At 39.2% G+C, this 16,179-nt stretch overlaps 1 protein-coding gene across 1 annotated transcript; it reads right to left on the bottom strand.

Moving 5' to 3' along the window:
* Positions 1 to 4,188: 4,188 nt before the first annotated feature.
* LOC126672084 (uncharacterized) lies at positions 4,189 to 9,874 on the bottom strand. Its single transcript, XM_050365989.1, has 3 exons — positions 5,959 to 9,874; positions 4,989 to 5,895; positions 4,189 to 4,919 (listed from the first exon to the last, which is right to left on the bottom strand). Exons 1-3 carry the CDS (start codon positions 9,872 to 9,874, stop codon positions 4,235 to 4,237), a joined length of 5,508 nt encoding a protein of 1,835 aa, XP_050221946.1. The 3' UTR covers positions 4,189 to 4,234.
* Between the last annotated feature and the right edge of the window lie 6,305 nt (positions 9,875 to 16,179).

Consider the following 16,179-nt stretch of genomic DNA (forward strand, 5'->3'; position numbering starts at 1 on the left):
TATAAGAGGTATCATTTTTTGCGGAACTTGTCCTTACCTTGATAGAATCCACTTCCTCTCTAGAGTCTACTGAACCAGAAGCTTCTCTAATTCCATCAAACTGAACTGGTAAGATTGATTCAACAAAAAAAACCGAAACGGTTTCATTTCCAAATTTTAAATCAGCCAAATGATTTATAAAACAACATGTAGTTGAGATTAGCACAAGGCCCATATCCATGCGATCCCACAATCCACCGTCGGATGAACTAAAATAGCTTTACCAACGGAATCACCAACTTCATTAAACACATTTGAAGACCAAAGTGGAATAGGAATACCCGAAAATATCACCCAAACCAAATGCAAATAAGCATGGTTATAAAATGAGTGAAAATAATCATAGAGGGTTGGTCCAACATTCGCAATGAAGTCCTCCGCCTCAATAATCGAAATAAACGTAAGAAGAACTAAGTTGCCTCCCATCAACGATACATTCTCAACGCTAATATTCCTTTCAGACTGAAATTTATTCAATTGAAGAATAGAATGTATGTCATTTACCCTTTCCACAATAAATCTCAGCATCCATTTCATATTTGCCAAAGCCACGTTATCATTCCAAATCCCTAGTATTTGGTGCTGATTTTTGACTGGAGCTCTCGACTTCTCCAGATACAACAATCCTCTAGAAGCCACTTCCTTAAACGTTCTCTCATCTTTGAAGGAAGGTGAGCTTATTATTATTGGTAGTAAAATTTTCCTCTCTGGTCTAGGATTGTTAATCAACTTATTTTTAGGAAACTTAGAAAAGAAAGCTCTAAGTTCTAACTTTCTAATTACCACCATATTCAATTGACTGAGAATCCATGACATAGGTTTAATTGAGTCTAGTCTGAGAAATTCAAAACTACAATTACGTTTGGTAAGCCTAGTTGCCAAATGATGGTCTTGATGATCGTCTTTGTCACTATTGTCGCTGAGCTCCCCCCTGCTAAGATCAACAGGTTAGAAGGATTCGAGCCGGTGTTGGCTCGAACACCCTCCGATGCCTAAGTCAGTCTCTGGTGAGGTATCAGTGAAAGTAATGATGAGAAGTGAATATATCCTCCACCTGGCTTAGGCTTCGTCTATATATATATTGTATAGTCTTTGTATCGTAATAGGATTGTTTCTCTATTTGTCTCAGTTATCTCTTTGAGATTCGCCTCTATCCCTGATCTTAAGGGATTTCGGTGTTATCTTGATATCTTCAGCTGTTATAGCTGCGTACTGGGTCAGGGACCTGAATAGATCAGTCTCTGGGTCCATATTCAGGGCCGTTGTAGTGAGTCTTGTCCTTTGTTCTGGTCCTTTATCCATCATTAGCCCCTCCCGGAAAACAGTTTGACCAAGTATTTATGCTTGTTTGTGCGACTGCTTGTTGGGGCCGTTACTTTGTCGGGCTTGGTTGTCAGCGTGCTTGCTTTAGAAAAAATTACCTAGGCCCAGCCCGTTGTTTTTACTTGGGCGTTTATGGAGCTGGTTTAATTTTTAAAATTTCAAAATTGTAATCATTTGAAATCCCCTGGACTTCCGCCTGTCGCCACGTTTCACGCAGGTAACCGCTTAACGGTTCTCTAGTTGCTTCTTTAAATGCTTTTTCAAATTTCATTTTTGTTTTCTTTTAACTGCTCCTTCTTTCTCCTCTGATCTGCTCTTACTTCGGCTTAACTGCTCCTTCTTCCTCCTCTGATCTGCTCTTGCTTCGGCTTCATTTCCTTCAATCTTTGGGTGTTTTCTCCCTCCTTTTATCAGGTAAATCTCTATTATCTGCTTTATTAGTAGTGTAATTGATTCAATGCCTCGGACTAGGTCTTCTGTCTCTCTTCCCTCGTCTGGTACGGCTGTAGAATATAGGAATTCTCTTGATACTTTTACCTCCAATGTTGATAAAGAGATTTTGGCTGAATTTCGTGAAGAGTATGGTATTCCTCTTAGCTATTCCCTTTCTGTCTGCGGTTCTCGAGTTGCTGCTAACACCTTCGTCGGTGACGGCAAGGTTATTGTTTATAAAGAGCAATTGCGTTGTGGCTTGCGTTTTCCTTTGGATCCTCTGATCAAAGCCTTTATTGTGGACTATCAAGTTCCTCTGGTTCAAATCCACCCTAACGCCATTAGGACCCTTTGTTGCTTCGTTGAGTTGTCTCACGAACGGGGCTTAGTCCCTTCTCTAGGTCTCCTTAGCCAACTGTTCTTCGTGTCTCGTCGCAACAATGAGTTTTACGTTCGTTTAGTTGCTCATAGGGGTAAGAGGGTAGTTGAAGGTCTCCCTAAGATCACTAAGCGTTGGCAACGGTCATTTTTTGTTGTCAGTCATGATGAAGCTTTTGTTGATTTTCCTACTGAGTGGGTTGATGATGCAGCCTCGTTGGCTTTCTCTCCCCTTTCTGCTACTGAGTTGGAGGTAGTAGATTCTCTTATTGATGACGCCAAAAGTTGTATGTACGATTGTTGTGATTTAGTAGATAAATACCTTCTGCGAGAGTTTCCTCATCTTGAGTTGCCCCTTCGTGCTGTGACTGAGGGTCCTCTAGAGAGTGAGGGTACCCTATCTCAATCTTGCCATAATTCTCCTACTGGATCTTACGTAGATCTGACTGCCTCTCATGGTATGCTTTAATTTGTCTCGTTTTCTTTGACTTGATGTTGATTCATGATTTTTTGATTTGTTTGTTTTTCGGCAACTGCAGATATGGGTGAGAACTATCTGGATTCGTTGAAATTGTCCTTTGATGAAGATGTCCCTGTGATTACTGGTGTTGTTCCAGCGTCTACTTCTCTCCCTCCTAAGCCTGTGGTGAAGTTGGAGAAAAACATGGATGCTACCTTGGCTGCCCCTTCTGCTAAAAAGAACCGTGATGGTCGTGACAAAGCCAAACAGGGCTCTGCCAAGCGACTGAAAATGAACCTAGATGCTTGCCCCAGTCCCAGGGAGTGGTTGGAGCGAAACGTGGACAGTGTGACTGTGACCTCTCCTGGTATTGCGTCTCTTTTCTCGCAGTTTGTCCAATTCCCTCAAGATATGGAGTCCTGGACCAATCTCTCGGAGAATGATGCCTGCGACCGGGTTGACATCGCTTTACTTCAGGTTTGAAATAATGCTCCCCTCCTTGTCTTTTCTTTCTTCTTTTCTTCTTTTTTTGTTTATTTGTTTCGTGTTCTGTTAGCTTTTGCAAGGGAATGCTTTGATGCGTCGTCACCGGGATGAGATGGTGTCCTTGAGCCACAAGCATGAAAAGGAAATGGCTTCCCTTCGGGCTACTGCGGCTGCGGAGAAGGTCAGGTTATCCAAGCTGAGTCAGACGGCTGCTGATCGCCTGAAAATTATGGAGAAAAAGGTCTCTGATCGTGAGAATGCTTTGATGGAATTGAGGCTCTCCTATGACAAGTTGTTGCAGGAGCAGAGAAGTAGCAAACAGGATGCTAATGTGTACGTAAGTGGGTGTTTGACTGATTTCTGCTCTACCGTTATTAAGATTGTTCGTGCAGACTACCCAGAGTATGATATAAGTAAGTTTCTGTCCATTGATCTCCGCGCGCTGGGTCAGCGTGTTGCGGCCAAGGTGGCTGCGAAGAAAGCCGGGCGTAGTGTTTCTCCTATTCTTCCGTCGGATGCAGTTAATGATGGGGCTATTGATGCGATTGGGTCCGAGGAGAATGTCACGGGTGCTGAGAAGAAGGAAGTGACGCCTTCTTCTGAAATTCTTGCTGGGACTGAGGTGATTGCGCCATCTACTGAGTTGACCCCTGAAGCTGAAGTTAGTGCCTCAGACCAAGGGCCGGGTGACGTGGACCCAATTGACATTTTGCTTCCCGTAGGAGATGCGGTTGGTCCAAAGGAGGGAGCGACCCTGCCAGAGGAAGATGTGTAGGCCGTGTGTTTGGCCGTTTCGTTTTTCTTGCTACTTGTTAGGTAGCTTTTGTACGTAGTTGGGGAGTCTTTATAGTAGACTCCCTTCTTTTGGTTAACTGAACAATTTGTATTTTCGTATTTCAAGTGTTGGCGACTGGTTGCAGAGTCGTCTTGTTGTGTCATATGCTTCGATTGCGTTCCTCTCTCTCTTTTCTTCTTTTTTTTTTTTATACATGTGTGGCTGCGTCCTGTGTCTTCGTCATACTACTGGTTATACTCATATGGCTGACATAAATGAATAAATTTAAATAAAGTGAGAAGAAAAGAAGTAACTTTATTAATGAATGGTGGTTACATCTTTTACTGAAGGTATAGCTTCAGATTTTCAATATTCCAAGTGCGAGGTAATGGAGTCCCATCTAGGTGAGCTATTTTGTATGCGCCCTTGCCGACTACTGCTACTACGCGATATGGACCGTCCCAGTTGGCCTCTAACTTTCCAACTCCGGCGGCTCCTCTTCCAATTTCTGCCTTTTTCAGGACTAAGTCTCCTTCTTCGAATTTTCTTTCTTTGACTCGGGCGTTGTGATACTTGGTCATCTGTCTGCGATATGCCTCAGCTCGGATTGCTACCTGCTGTCTTCTCTCTTCGAGGAGGTCCAGGCAAAGCCTTAGGGACTCTTCATTGCGATCTTCGTCTAAGACCTGGACTCGTAAGGTTGGCATTCCCAGTTCTACTGGGAGAACGGCTTCGGTGCCATATGTGAGGCGAAATGGGGTTTCCCCTGTTGCTTTCCTGGGGGTAGTTCGATAGGCCCAGACCACATGATAAAGCTCATCAACCCATCTCCCTTTTAAGTCTCCTAGCCTCTTCTTTATTCCAGAAAGGATGGTGCGGTTGGTGACCTCTGTTAGTCCGTTGGTTTGCGGGTGAGCTACTGAGGAGAATTTTAAGAGAATTCCTAGTTCAGCGCAAAAATCTCTGAAGCTGGCGCAGTCGAATTGCTTCCCGTTGTCTGTGACTAGGGCATGTGGAGTGCCGAACCTGTGACATGTTAATGTGTGGTTCTGTTTTGCTTTTGACTTAAAGGAAAAAATGAAAAATACCAAATACCTGCTCATGACTTCGTTTGATAACCACTTCTGGATTTTCTTACTTGTTATGGTGCTCATGGGTTGTACCTCTATCCACTTGGTGAAATGGTCGACTGCGACTACTATAAACTTTACTTGTCCTCTCGCTGGGACAAAAGGTCCCAGTATGTCTACTCCCCAGATCATGAAGGGCCAAGGGCTTCCAATAGTTGACTGGTGAGCGGCTGGGGTTCTGATGAGCGACCCAAATCTCTGGCATTTATCGCACTTCTTGACCATTTCTTCAGCGTCTTTTTTCATCGTGGGCCAATAAAATCCCTGTAACATCGCTTTTCTGTATAAGGTTACTGCGCCCTCGTGAGCTCCGCATTCTCCTTCATGGATTTCCCGAAGGACGTAGCTTCCTTCTTCTAGTGATATGCACTTAGACCATGGGTGTGTGGCTGAGGTCCGGTACAGTGCTCCTTCTATTAGTGAATAGGCGGAGGAAATTCGAACTAGCTTAGCCGCTTCGGTACGTCCTTCAGGTAGGACTCTGTCCGCTAAATATGCCACTATGGGTTGCATCCATGGATCTAGGACTGCGACTGGTAACACCTGCTGCTCCTCTACCGTTGGTGTTAACCGCTCCTCCTTCATTTGGAGTGATACATATAGCTGGCTTTTCACTGCGGCTGCCTTGGCTATTGCGTCTGCTCTAGTGTTCTCTTCTCTGGGGATGGGTATGATTTCCCACTGTCCTCCATTTTTTTCGATCTTCTTGAGTTGTTCCTTTGCTCTTGCCATGTATTTCGCCATGTTTTGGTCCTTGGTTTGGAATTGTCCCAACACCTGGCTAGTGACTAGTTGGGAATCACTATGGATTTTTAGCTTTTCTGCCTTTACTTCAGTCGCGATTTCGAGTCCTGTTAAGAGGGCCTCATATTCTGCTACATTGTTAGCATATGGCAGAAATATTTGTCTGAGAAATGAATAAAACATATTTGTACCTGCCACATTGTTGGTAGCCTTGAAGCTTAGGTGTACTGCATACTCAATTGTGATTTTGTGAGGTCCTAATAGGACTACACCTGCTCCTGCTCCTTGGTCACTAGAGGCTCCGTCTACGAATAGGTTCCATGTCAACTCCTCGGTTGCTGAGTCACATGGTTTCTCTGTCATCTCTGCCACGAAGTCCGCAAGTGCCTGGGCTTTCAAAGTTGTCCTTGGCTCGTACCTGATGTCGTGCTCTCCTAGTTGTACTGACCAACTGACCAATCGTCCTGAAGTCTCAGGTCGGTGCAATGCTTTCCTCAAAGGCTGGTTTGTGCGCACTATGACTGTGTGCCCTTGGAAATACGGCTTGAGCTTTTTGGTGGTTACGACGACGGCAAGTGCAAGTTTGTCTATGGTTGGGTAATTGAGCTCTGCCCCTTTTAGCGTTCTGCTTATATAGTATATCGGCCACTGCTCCTCCTCTTCCTCCCGTACCAGTACTGAGGCGATGGTCTCTCTCCCTACCGATAAGTACAGGTACAGGGTCTCCCCGGCTACGGGCCTACTCAGTAGGGGCGGGTTGGTCAAGAATGCCTTTAATTCTTCGAATGCGACTTGACAGTCTTCATCCCATTTGAATTTTTTCATGTTCCGGAGTTGTTTGAAAAACGGCAGGCATTTTTTGGCTGAGGAAGAAATGAAACGTCCCAGTGCCGTGACTCTGCCATTCAACTTCTGTACGTCCCTCACACTCTGGGGGGCCTTCATATCTATCACTGCTTGGATCTTTTCTGGGTTTGCTTCTATTCCTCGTTGGCTGATCAGATAGCCTAGGAATTTTCCTGCTTTAACACCGAAAGCACATTTTGCCGGGTTGAGTTTCATTCCGAACTTGTTCAGGACTTTGAAGGTTTCTTCTAAGTCTTGGGCGTGTTCCTCTGCTGTTAGGCTCTTCACAATTATGTCGTCCACGTAGGCTTCTACATTCCTCCCCAGCTGGTCTTGGAACATGAAGTTGACCAGACGTTGATAGGTGGCTCCTGCGTTCTTTAATCCAAACGGCATGACTTTGTAACAGTATGTCCCTCGGTCTGTGACGAATGATGTTTTCTCTTGATCCTTCTCCTCCATCGGTATTTGATGATACCCCTGCGCTGCGTCTACGAAGCTATATAGGAGATAACAAGCTGTTGAGTCCACTAACTGGTCTATGTTGGGGAGCGGATAGCTGTCCTTTGGGCAGGCCTTGTTCAAGTCTGTGAAATCGACACACATCCTGTACTTCCCGTTTGCCTTCTTTACTAGGACGACGTTTGCCACCCATTCAGGGTAGAAAACTTCGCGGATAAAATCTGCTGCCTCCAAAATGTTTACTTCGTCTGCGATTATCTTCTGCCTCTCCTCAGTGAACCTCCTCTTCTTCTGGACTTTGGGTACACTGCCTGGGATCACGTTCAGTTTGTGCGACGCTACTTTGGGATTGATTCCCACGATCTCCGTTGGTTCCGTAGCGAAAGATTCCACGTTCTTTTCCAGTATCTCTGTTATTTCATGTGCTACCTTTTCTGGTACTTCTGTGCCTACTTTGACCATCTTGGTCTCAGTTAGGTGAAGCTCTTTCATGACGCCTACTGGTTCTGCTCCTTGTGACTCCTCCTCTTCTACTACGTCTCCTGGGAACGCCTCAATAGTCAAACTTTCATCTTCCTTTGTTGTTACCAAGCAGCATTCCTTGGCCATCTCCTGGTCTCCTCTGACCACTACTATCCCAGATGGTGTTGGCATTTTCAGGGTTAGCAGCCTGATGCTAGTTACTGCTCCTGTCTGGTACAAGAATGGTCTGCCCAGTATGCTGTTGTAGGCCAGTGGAAGGTCTACCACATTAAACTGAGCATGCATCTTTTTGACTGGCCCTTCACTTCTATTTCCCAATTCTACATATAAACTTACTGTCCCTTCTGGACGTATTGGTGCTCCTCCCAGGCCTACTAGTGGGACTGAGGACTTCCGCAGGTCTGTTGTTGAGCCTTTCATCTCTTTGAATGCCTCCAAGGTTAATAAGTTCACGGAACTGCCTTCATCTACTAGTATCCGTTTTACTAGGTGATTCCTGATTATGGCTTCTATCACCAACGCGTCATTGTGTGGTCCCTTCACGTGATGTCCATCGTCTGGTCCGAACGATATCTCTGGGATTACTTCTCTTTCAATTGTGAACACCGTGGCCGCCCCTCTTCTGTTTCTTTTCTTTTTTTGATTATTGCTGTAGGGCTCTCCTCCTTCTATCACGTTTACTACGCCTGCGACCTCTTTCTGCTTCTTGTTTTGTTCCTCCTTTTCTGTTGACTCCCCTTTTCTTTTGTCTCCTGGTCTGTCGTTGACAAACTTCTTCAAGAGTCCAGACTGGATTAGCTGCTCTATTTCTCTTTTGAGGTCCCAACATCTGTCCGTGTCGTGGCCATAGCCCTCATGGAAGCGACAGTATTTGCTCTTGTCTCTCTGGATGTCCGGGTCCATCTTCCGGGGTGTGTTGAACATCACTCGATTCTGTTTCATCCAGCCGAGTATGTACACTGGGGCTTTATTCAACGGGGTGAAGTCGTAGGGTCTGTGCCCTGCGCCGTATCGCTGAGTCCGTGGCCGTTCTTCCTCCTTCTTCCCTCGATATCTGGAACTATCCTGCTTGGTGTGCTCATGTTGTTTCGTGAGGGTTCGTCTGGCTTCGTCTAGTTCTACATATTTATGAGCGATCAGCATTAAGTCTTGAAAAGTGGTTGGCTTTTTCATCAGGATCTTGTCACGGAGTTCTTCAAACTTTGTTCCCATCTTCATTGCTTCGATGGCTGTGTCATGGTTCAGGTTTTCGATTTGCACTGCTTCCTTGTTGAATCTTTCTACGAAATTTTTGAGGGTCTCCTGCTCTCCTTGCTTGCACTTCCTCAAGTCGCTGGAACTCTTCTGCATGGGGATATTTGTCCTGAACCTTGCTTTGAATGCCGATGCTAAGTCGGAGAAGGAACTTATTGACCCTGCCTTAAGACATGAGTACCATTTTTGCGCCGATGCTTTTAACGTCGCAGGGAACACTCTACAGAGCATGGGATCAGTCACATCTTGTAGCATCATGATCGTTTTGAACTTTGAGATGTGGCTTTTCGGATCTCCTGTTCCATCAAAGGGCTCAAAAATTGGTAGTTTAAACCTCGAAGGGAACCTTACCGACTGTATCTCTGAGTTAAGTGGGGAATCTTCGTCCTCTCGCTCTTCCTCTGCTCCCTTGCCTTCTTTCTGATATTTCTTCATGGCGTTCTTAATTTTCTCGTCAATGTTGCTCCTTTCTTCTGCTCCCCTCCTCTTGTTGGATGAATGGCTTTCTGCGTCTTTGCTGTGCTTCCCTGGCATCTTGGTTCCTTTTGATTTGTCGTCTTCGATTACATGAATTCGACCGCTATTCCGCACCGCTGCTTCTGCGACCTTCTCCTGGGGCGTCTTATCTCCCAGGAGTGGGACTGCTCCTGGTCCCTTGTCTAGCTGCTCCTTCTCCTTTTGTAGTATGGGCTCCGATTGTCCTCTTCTCGGTGCGCTTCCTCTTTCTTTTTCCTTGTTGACTGGGGGGTCCTTTCCACGTCTGGTCCCTACGTCAACTCCCTGGGACTGCTTTTCTGCGAATTTCTCCTGATCTCTTGCTAGTCCTATCAGGTGGTCCTGGAAGTCATTGATGCTCTTCATTACTGCCTCATGATAGAGGGGTGGCATAGGCACCCCCTGGGGTACGTATGGGGGTATCTGCGCCGCTGACGTCACTGTCCCTTCTGTGTCCAGAGACGGGAAAGGAATAGGCTGGACGGGTCGCGGATACCCTGGTTGGTTAGGTTGACTCCACGGATAGTAACCTGGATACCATCCTCCTGCCTGTTGCTGATAGGTCATATGTGGCTGGTATTGCGGAGTATAATATCCCTACGGCGAGGTTGTGTTCCTCAGTGGGTGTATGCCCTGAACGTTTCTCATCATGGGTGGTGGTGTGATGTCGTACGCGACCCCCGTGGTTGCTGGTATGGTCCCACTGGAGATCGGAACGCTAATTCTGATTCCTCCTTCGGGTATCAGGGGTGGGATGATCGGACCACTGCTTGCTGGTAAGCCTGTTGTTGTCACGACCACTCCCGGCGGTGGTGGTTCTTCTCTTCCCTCCATTCCGTCTTCAAAACCAAGATTAAAACTTATATTAGAAACGAATGTCGTTCCCACAGACGGCGCCAAATGATGGTCTTGATGATCGTCTTTGTCACTATTGTCGCTGAGCTCCCCCCTGCTAAGATCAACAGGTTAGAAGGATTCGAGCCGGTGTTGGCTCGAACACCCTCCGATGCCTAAGTCAGTCTCTGGTGAGGTATCAGTGAAAGTAATGATGAGAAGTGAATATATCCTCCACCTGGCTTAGGCTTCGTCTATATATATATTGTATAGTCTTTGTATCGTAATAGGATTGTTTCTCTATTTGTCTCAGTTATCTCTTTGAGATTCGCCTCTATCCCTGATCTTAAGGGATTTCGGTGTTATCTTGATATCTTCAGCTGTTATAGCTGCGTACTGGGTCAGGGACCTGAATAGATCAGTCTCTGGGTCCATATTCAGGGCCGTTGTAGTGAGTCTTGTCCTATGAGAATCCATGACATAGGTTTAATTGAGTCTAGTCTGAGAAATTCAAAACTACAATTACGTTTGGTAAGCCTAGTTGCCAAAGAAACCTTATCAATAACTCCATATCTCGCGAATACTTTTTCCAAGTCTCGAAACCTCCAAGTTTTGTGGAAATTCTCAAAATAAATCAGTCTTGAATTCTCCATCTTCGAATCATGACGATCGTACAAATTCTCTGCAAAAAGTCTGGCATCAGGGATGATTGTATCCATACATGGAGGGTTAGGGTTCAAGCTAGGGTTGACAGGTTTGGTTGCACGATGGTTAACCAAAGTGATGGGACAATTGCTAAGGACTGGGAATGTTGAATTGATGCTGATGATCAGAGCCTGACGGATGTGGTTGCTGGTGATGCTCGGGACATGGTGGTTGTTGCTGACATGGCTAAGGTTCCACCTCTTATCGTGTTGTAGATTTTGCTTGTTTAACCTCTGAAAAGGAGAGTGAGGCACGCATGCGTTAATATGGCAAAAAATGCTGATTGTGCTGCCACCTAGCTATACAAGCCATAAAACTCGTAAAAGAAGGATCAAATGGATTAAACTAGAAAACATAGGGTTCAAATAGGTGAAAGCATAAAAAAATCAAACTTATAATTTTTAACAAAAAAACCCTCATAAGTATAAGAGTTTAAAATTATATGCAATTTTTTTAGAAAAATAATTGACAACATATTTTTTATTGGCTTAAATGCACCAAAAATCACCAACTTGTGCGTGTTTTTGGTATTTAACATAATCTTTTAATTTTGGGAAAAAAATACATGAACTTTCAAAATTTTACAATTAAAGACACTGACACAGTTTTAGATTAAAACGGCGCCGTTTTGGATGTAAAATGACACTATTTTTTTTAAAGGAAAACGCATATGGTGTTAATTGCAAAAAAAAAATGGAAAGTTCATGTTAAATATTATGCCAAAATCAAAAGACTATGTTAAATACCAAAAACACGCGAAAGATTGTGATTTTTAGTGCGTTTAAGCCTTTTTTATTTGTAGTTTAAAAATTATATATTAAGTGTTTCTATTTTTAGAGTTGATTTTTTTTTTTTCATATAAAAAAGTAAAAATAAAAATTAAATTTATAAGTTTTTAAATTTTTAAATTTTTTTAACTAATACTTTAATTTTAACTTTTTTTTTATTTTTTTATCTTCTCTTTTTTGAAAAGGTAAAAAAAGTTATTTTCTTAAAATTTTAAAAAACAATTTATTCTAAAAATTTAAAATTCATTAATTATATAAAATAGAGAGTTAATTAATTTCCATAAAAATTATGTTCTATAAATAAATTAAAGTTGGAATGTCAAATAGATGAAAGTTGGGGAATAAAATGAGTAAAAAGGACATAATACATACAATACTTTTCTATTCTTATATAAGTTGTTATTTTATTTTCTTATTTTGTCATATGTAAAGTTGGTAATTTTCAGCTATCACAGCCTTTTAAATATCTTAAAAGAATTAGTGTTTGAGGTGTTGAACCTTGTCATATTAACATGTTGTTTGAGCAAAATGTATGGAGGTGAGAGATATTTTATGACTTCTGATAACGATCCTTGCATTGATGAGAGATATTTTATGCTCGCATAATGAAACAACATTTAGTAATATTTCAATAAAATATAATTAGACAAAATAAGCACACTCTTCCATTATTCTAGCATAAAAAAGCACCTTCTATTATAATAATAATAATAATAATAATAATAATAATTAATACTCTCTTTTATTTTAAATTAATAATTAATGTAGGACTCACTTGATTTGTAATTATTAAATTATATACTTCCTGAAAAGTATGTTTTTTCGGAAAGAAAAAAATTACTCGTCAACTTAAATATTAAAGAGGGTAATTGATTATGTATTCAAATATCGGGATTTTTTTTTCATTTGATTATCAAACTTTAATTTTTGGCTTAATTACTCAAAAATCCCTCATATTTACGATTTTTTTCATTTATGGCCATTTCAAAATTTTCAATTTTACCCATTTGTCAATTTTTACTTTCAGTTGTACACATTGTCCGAATTAGTGGCAAAAAATTCAAATAAATCTCTTATATTACTTTATTTGAATTTTTTAGTGATTAATCCTTTATTTTTTTTGGCATTTTTAGTGATTAATCCTTCATTTTTTTATTTTAGCTATTAAACTTTATTTTTTTTAAAGAGTAGTTTTTCCGGCAAAAATGCATGTGGCAGCCAAATCTTTTTAGGTTTTACTTGAAAATTTATCATGTGTGTATAATTTATCCTAGTAACTTCCTACAACATGAAATTACACATATGTGACAAGTTTTTAAGATAAAACTAGTAATATCAAATTGCCACATGTCAAGATATGGCTGCCATGTATGCAATTTGGCTGGAAAAATCTCATTTAAAATAAAATTAAAATTTAGTAATTAAAATGAAAAAATTAAAATCTAAATACCAAAATGAACAAAAATTGATAGTTTGAATACATTCAGAATCAATTAGTCTATTAGGGAAGTAATGATAATTTTGTTTTGTTTGCATTTAAACTTTTCAGGTATTTGATTTTTAATTTTATGCATTAAATAATAAAAATAATATAATTCTTAATAAATGATTAAAATGAGTTAATTTATAACAAATACCATAATAATTTTATTTGATCAAATATTAACTTTATATCTTTAAATTTGTTTAGTGCATTTTACTATAGTTAATTAGGTTAATTATAAAGAAAACCACAAATTTCAGTGTATTGTATTATTATAAAATTAATTTTTAATTTTAGTAATTTTAAACATAAATTTTTAATTTATGTTAATTTGAAATATAAATTAATTTTTTAATATACATCAAAATATAAAAAAGTTTGATAAATTTAGAGTGAACATATCAATTAGACTAGTATTTTCCTAAACTTCCTAACATAATTACTGATAACTACATGTTTCTTTTTATACTCTAGATTAATTGTTAGCTGGATCAGCAAAAATTATTTATTATTGATAAAAATTATACTCGAGAGTAATATAATAAATCAAGATATATAGGTTCCGCTTGCTAGAGCTAATTCAAGGACTCGTCCCAAGCTAGCTGCGTCCGAATTATGGAGGACTCACCATAAATAAAGACAATCCAAAAAGATTCGCCTGAATTCATCAAAAGGCCAAATCCCATAGGATTCGGTAAATCTTAGTAAATCATATCAGATTTCGCGCAATCACTTTTCTATTTGAAAATATATTCCTATCTGAAAGGATAATACCATTTAGGAAAACATTCCTAAATGGAACTCTTGTTGAATAAGAATCCTTTTTCTATTTAGATTAATACAACTAAATAAAATTCTTTTCATATTTCAACTTTAAAAGATATTCATCATGCTCACTATATAAAAAACTTAAGATATGCCTATATAGAACTTGTTAGACTATACGTCTTAACATTTTTAATTTTGATATAAACAATCAATTGGCGTATAATCGTTTCTAATATTGCTCCAAGTTTATATGCAGTTTATAGACAGTTTACAAAGTGTTTTTATGTTTTTTTTAAGTAACAGACGATCGTCTGTCACTATTTTGAGCTGCAACAATTTAGAAAAGTGCAAAGGATAGACGGGGGGTTAGACGATAAAGTAGACGACCGTCTACCTATTAGTCGATCGTCTATATGAGAAAGACGACCGTCCATTCCAGCAAGTTTTTGAATTCCTTTTAGCCGTTGGAGACAGACGATCGTCTGTCTGATTTAGACAATCATCTGTCGGGTTTTGCAAAGCTGATTTTGAGTTCTTCAAACACAAAATAACGGAATTATTCATCATTGGACCTATGGGACTTATCGACATTGGCAAGAAGCCCTTATATATGAGTTCTATCTCTTTCCCCTTAGGAAAGATAGAACAAATATAGCAAAAAGTAAAAGCTTTCTACAAAAATTCATTACTTTTGTCAATTCCTCTTTATTGTGCATCAGTTGTGTTAATCATTGATTGCTTTTTATTGGTTTCCTTTTATGGTTATTTGATTTAGCCTTGAAAAAATTAAGTTCTTGTAAGCTAGGGGTTTATCTTTGGAAAATCTCCAAGTTGGGTGTTAAATTTTAAAGCACCATTTTTATAACTTGTAATCAAGTTTTATTTAGTGGAAATCTTAATCATTGATTGAGTAGTAGATGTAGGATAGTGTTTTTATCCGAACCACTCTAAAATTGCTTTGTATTCTTCTCCTAAACCTTTACCTTCTCTAATCTTTTCTCAAACTTATTTTTAGTTAGTCATTAAAACTAATTCACCTTCCTCTTAGATATTTTAGAACTAGATTCAATACAATACTCTCTTAATCTCAATTCTGACTTCAGTATCGGAGCGCTGATCGGCAACCACCGTCCGATAAGTCGTCTACTCCCTTTTTCATGTTTCATCTCCATTGAGAAGGCAGACTCCATCAATTATCGTTATTCATTTTCTAAACCATGTGAAACAACTATATGTTAGAGTTTTTAGATATAGAACAGAACGAGTGTTTTTTAAAGAAATCGCCATTTAATGGAAAAAATAATAAAAGATTTTTAAATAAATTTTATAATCAATATTTAAAAAAACTTATAATCAATAAATGTATATGGAATTTTATAACTAACTAGTTCATAATAAGCTAAATTCATAAGGAGCACACAAGAATGTGGACAAAATTCAAAATATGAGACTGCCCCATTTATGCGTTTGGCTAAGGATTTTGATAAACATAAGTCTGGAGAAATTATACCATTTTTTACGTACAATTGGCATAGTTTAAAATTTATGATTAAATTGAAAAAAAATTAAATAATGTATAAATTCATTTAAGGCTTAATTTTTTAAAAATTCTCTGCCTTGTATTTTTTTTCGTTTATATTCTGACCTTATAAAAACACCATTTGTATCCAATTTTGAGTTTTTATGTTTCATCTCTACCCAAAAATATTAAATTATACTCTTTTCATTTAAAAAAGAGTTTAAAATAATTCTTCATTTTTAACCTATATACTAATTAGATATTAATGTTATTAATAGTACAAAAATGCCATCTGTTTAAAAAAATTAAAAATAATAACAATTTTTATTAGTTTTTTTTTAAATTATTTCAGGAACTGCTGGAGAAGGAGCGGCGGCGGCTCCTCGTTGGTTCTAGATTTTTTTTAATTTTTTTAATTTATTTTATTATATTATAAAATTAAAAAAATTAATTAATTATTTGGATATATTTGATTATTTTTTAAATTTAAGGATTTGTTTGTACTTTTTAAAATAGAAAAAGTATGTTTTAAATTCTTTTCTATAAAAAAATAGTACAATTTAATATTTTTGCGTATGGATGAAATATAAAAACCCAAAATTAGATACAAATGATGTTTTTACAAAATCAGGGTATAAACGAAAAAAAAGTATAAAATAAGGGTTTTTTAAGAAATTAAGCCTTCATTTAATATTATTGTATAATAGTATCGGTAAAATAAAGAAACGTTAGCATGTTGGATCCCACTTCATCTACAAATGCATGGACTACATAA

Source organism: Mercurialis annua, linkage group LG1-X (assembly GCF_937616625.2).
Source record: "Mercurialis annua linkage group LG1-X, ddMerAnnu1.2, whole genome shotgun sequence".
In the NCBI taxonomy this organism is placed as follows: Eukaryota; Viridiplantae; Streptophyta; class Magnoliopsida; order Malpighiales; family Euphorbiaceae; genus Mercurialis; species Mercurialis annua.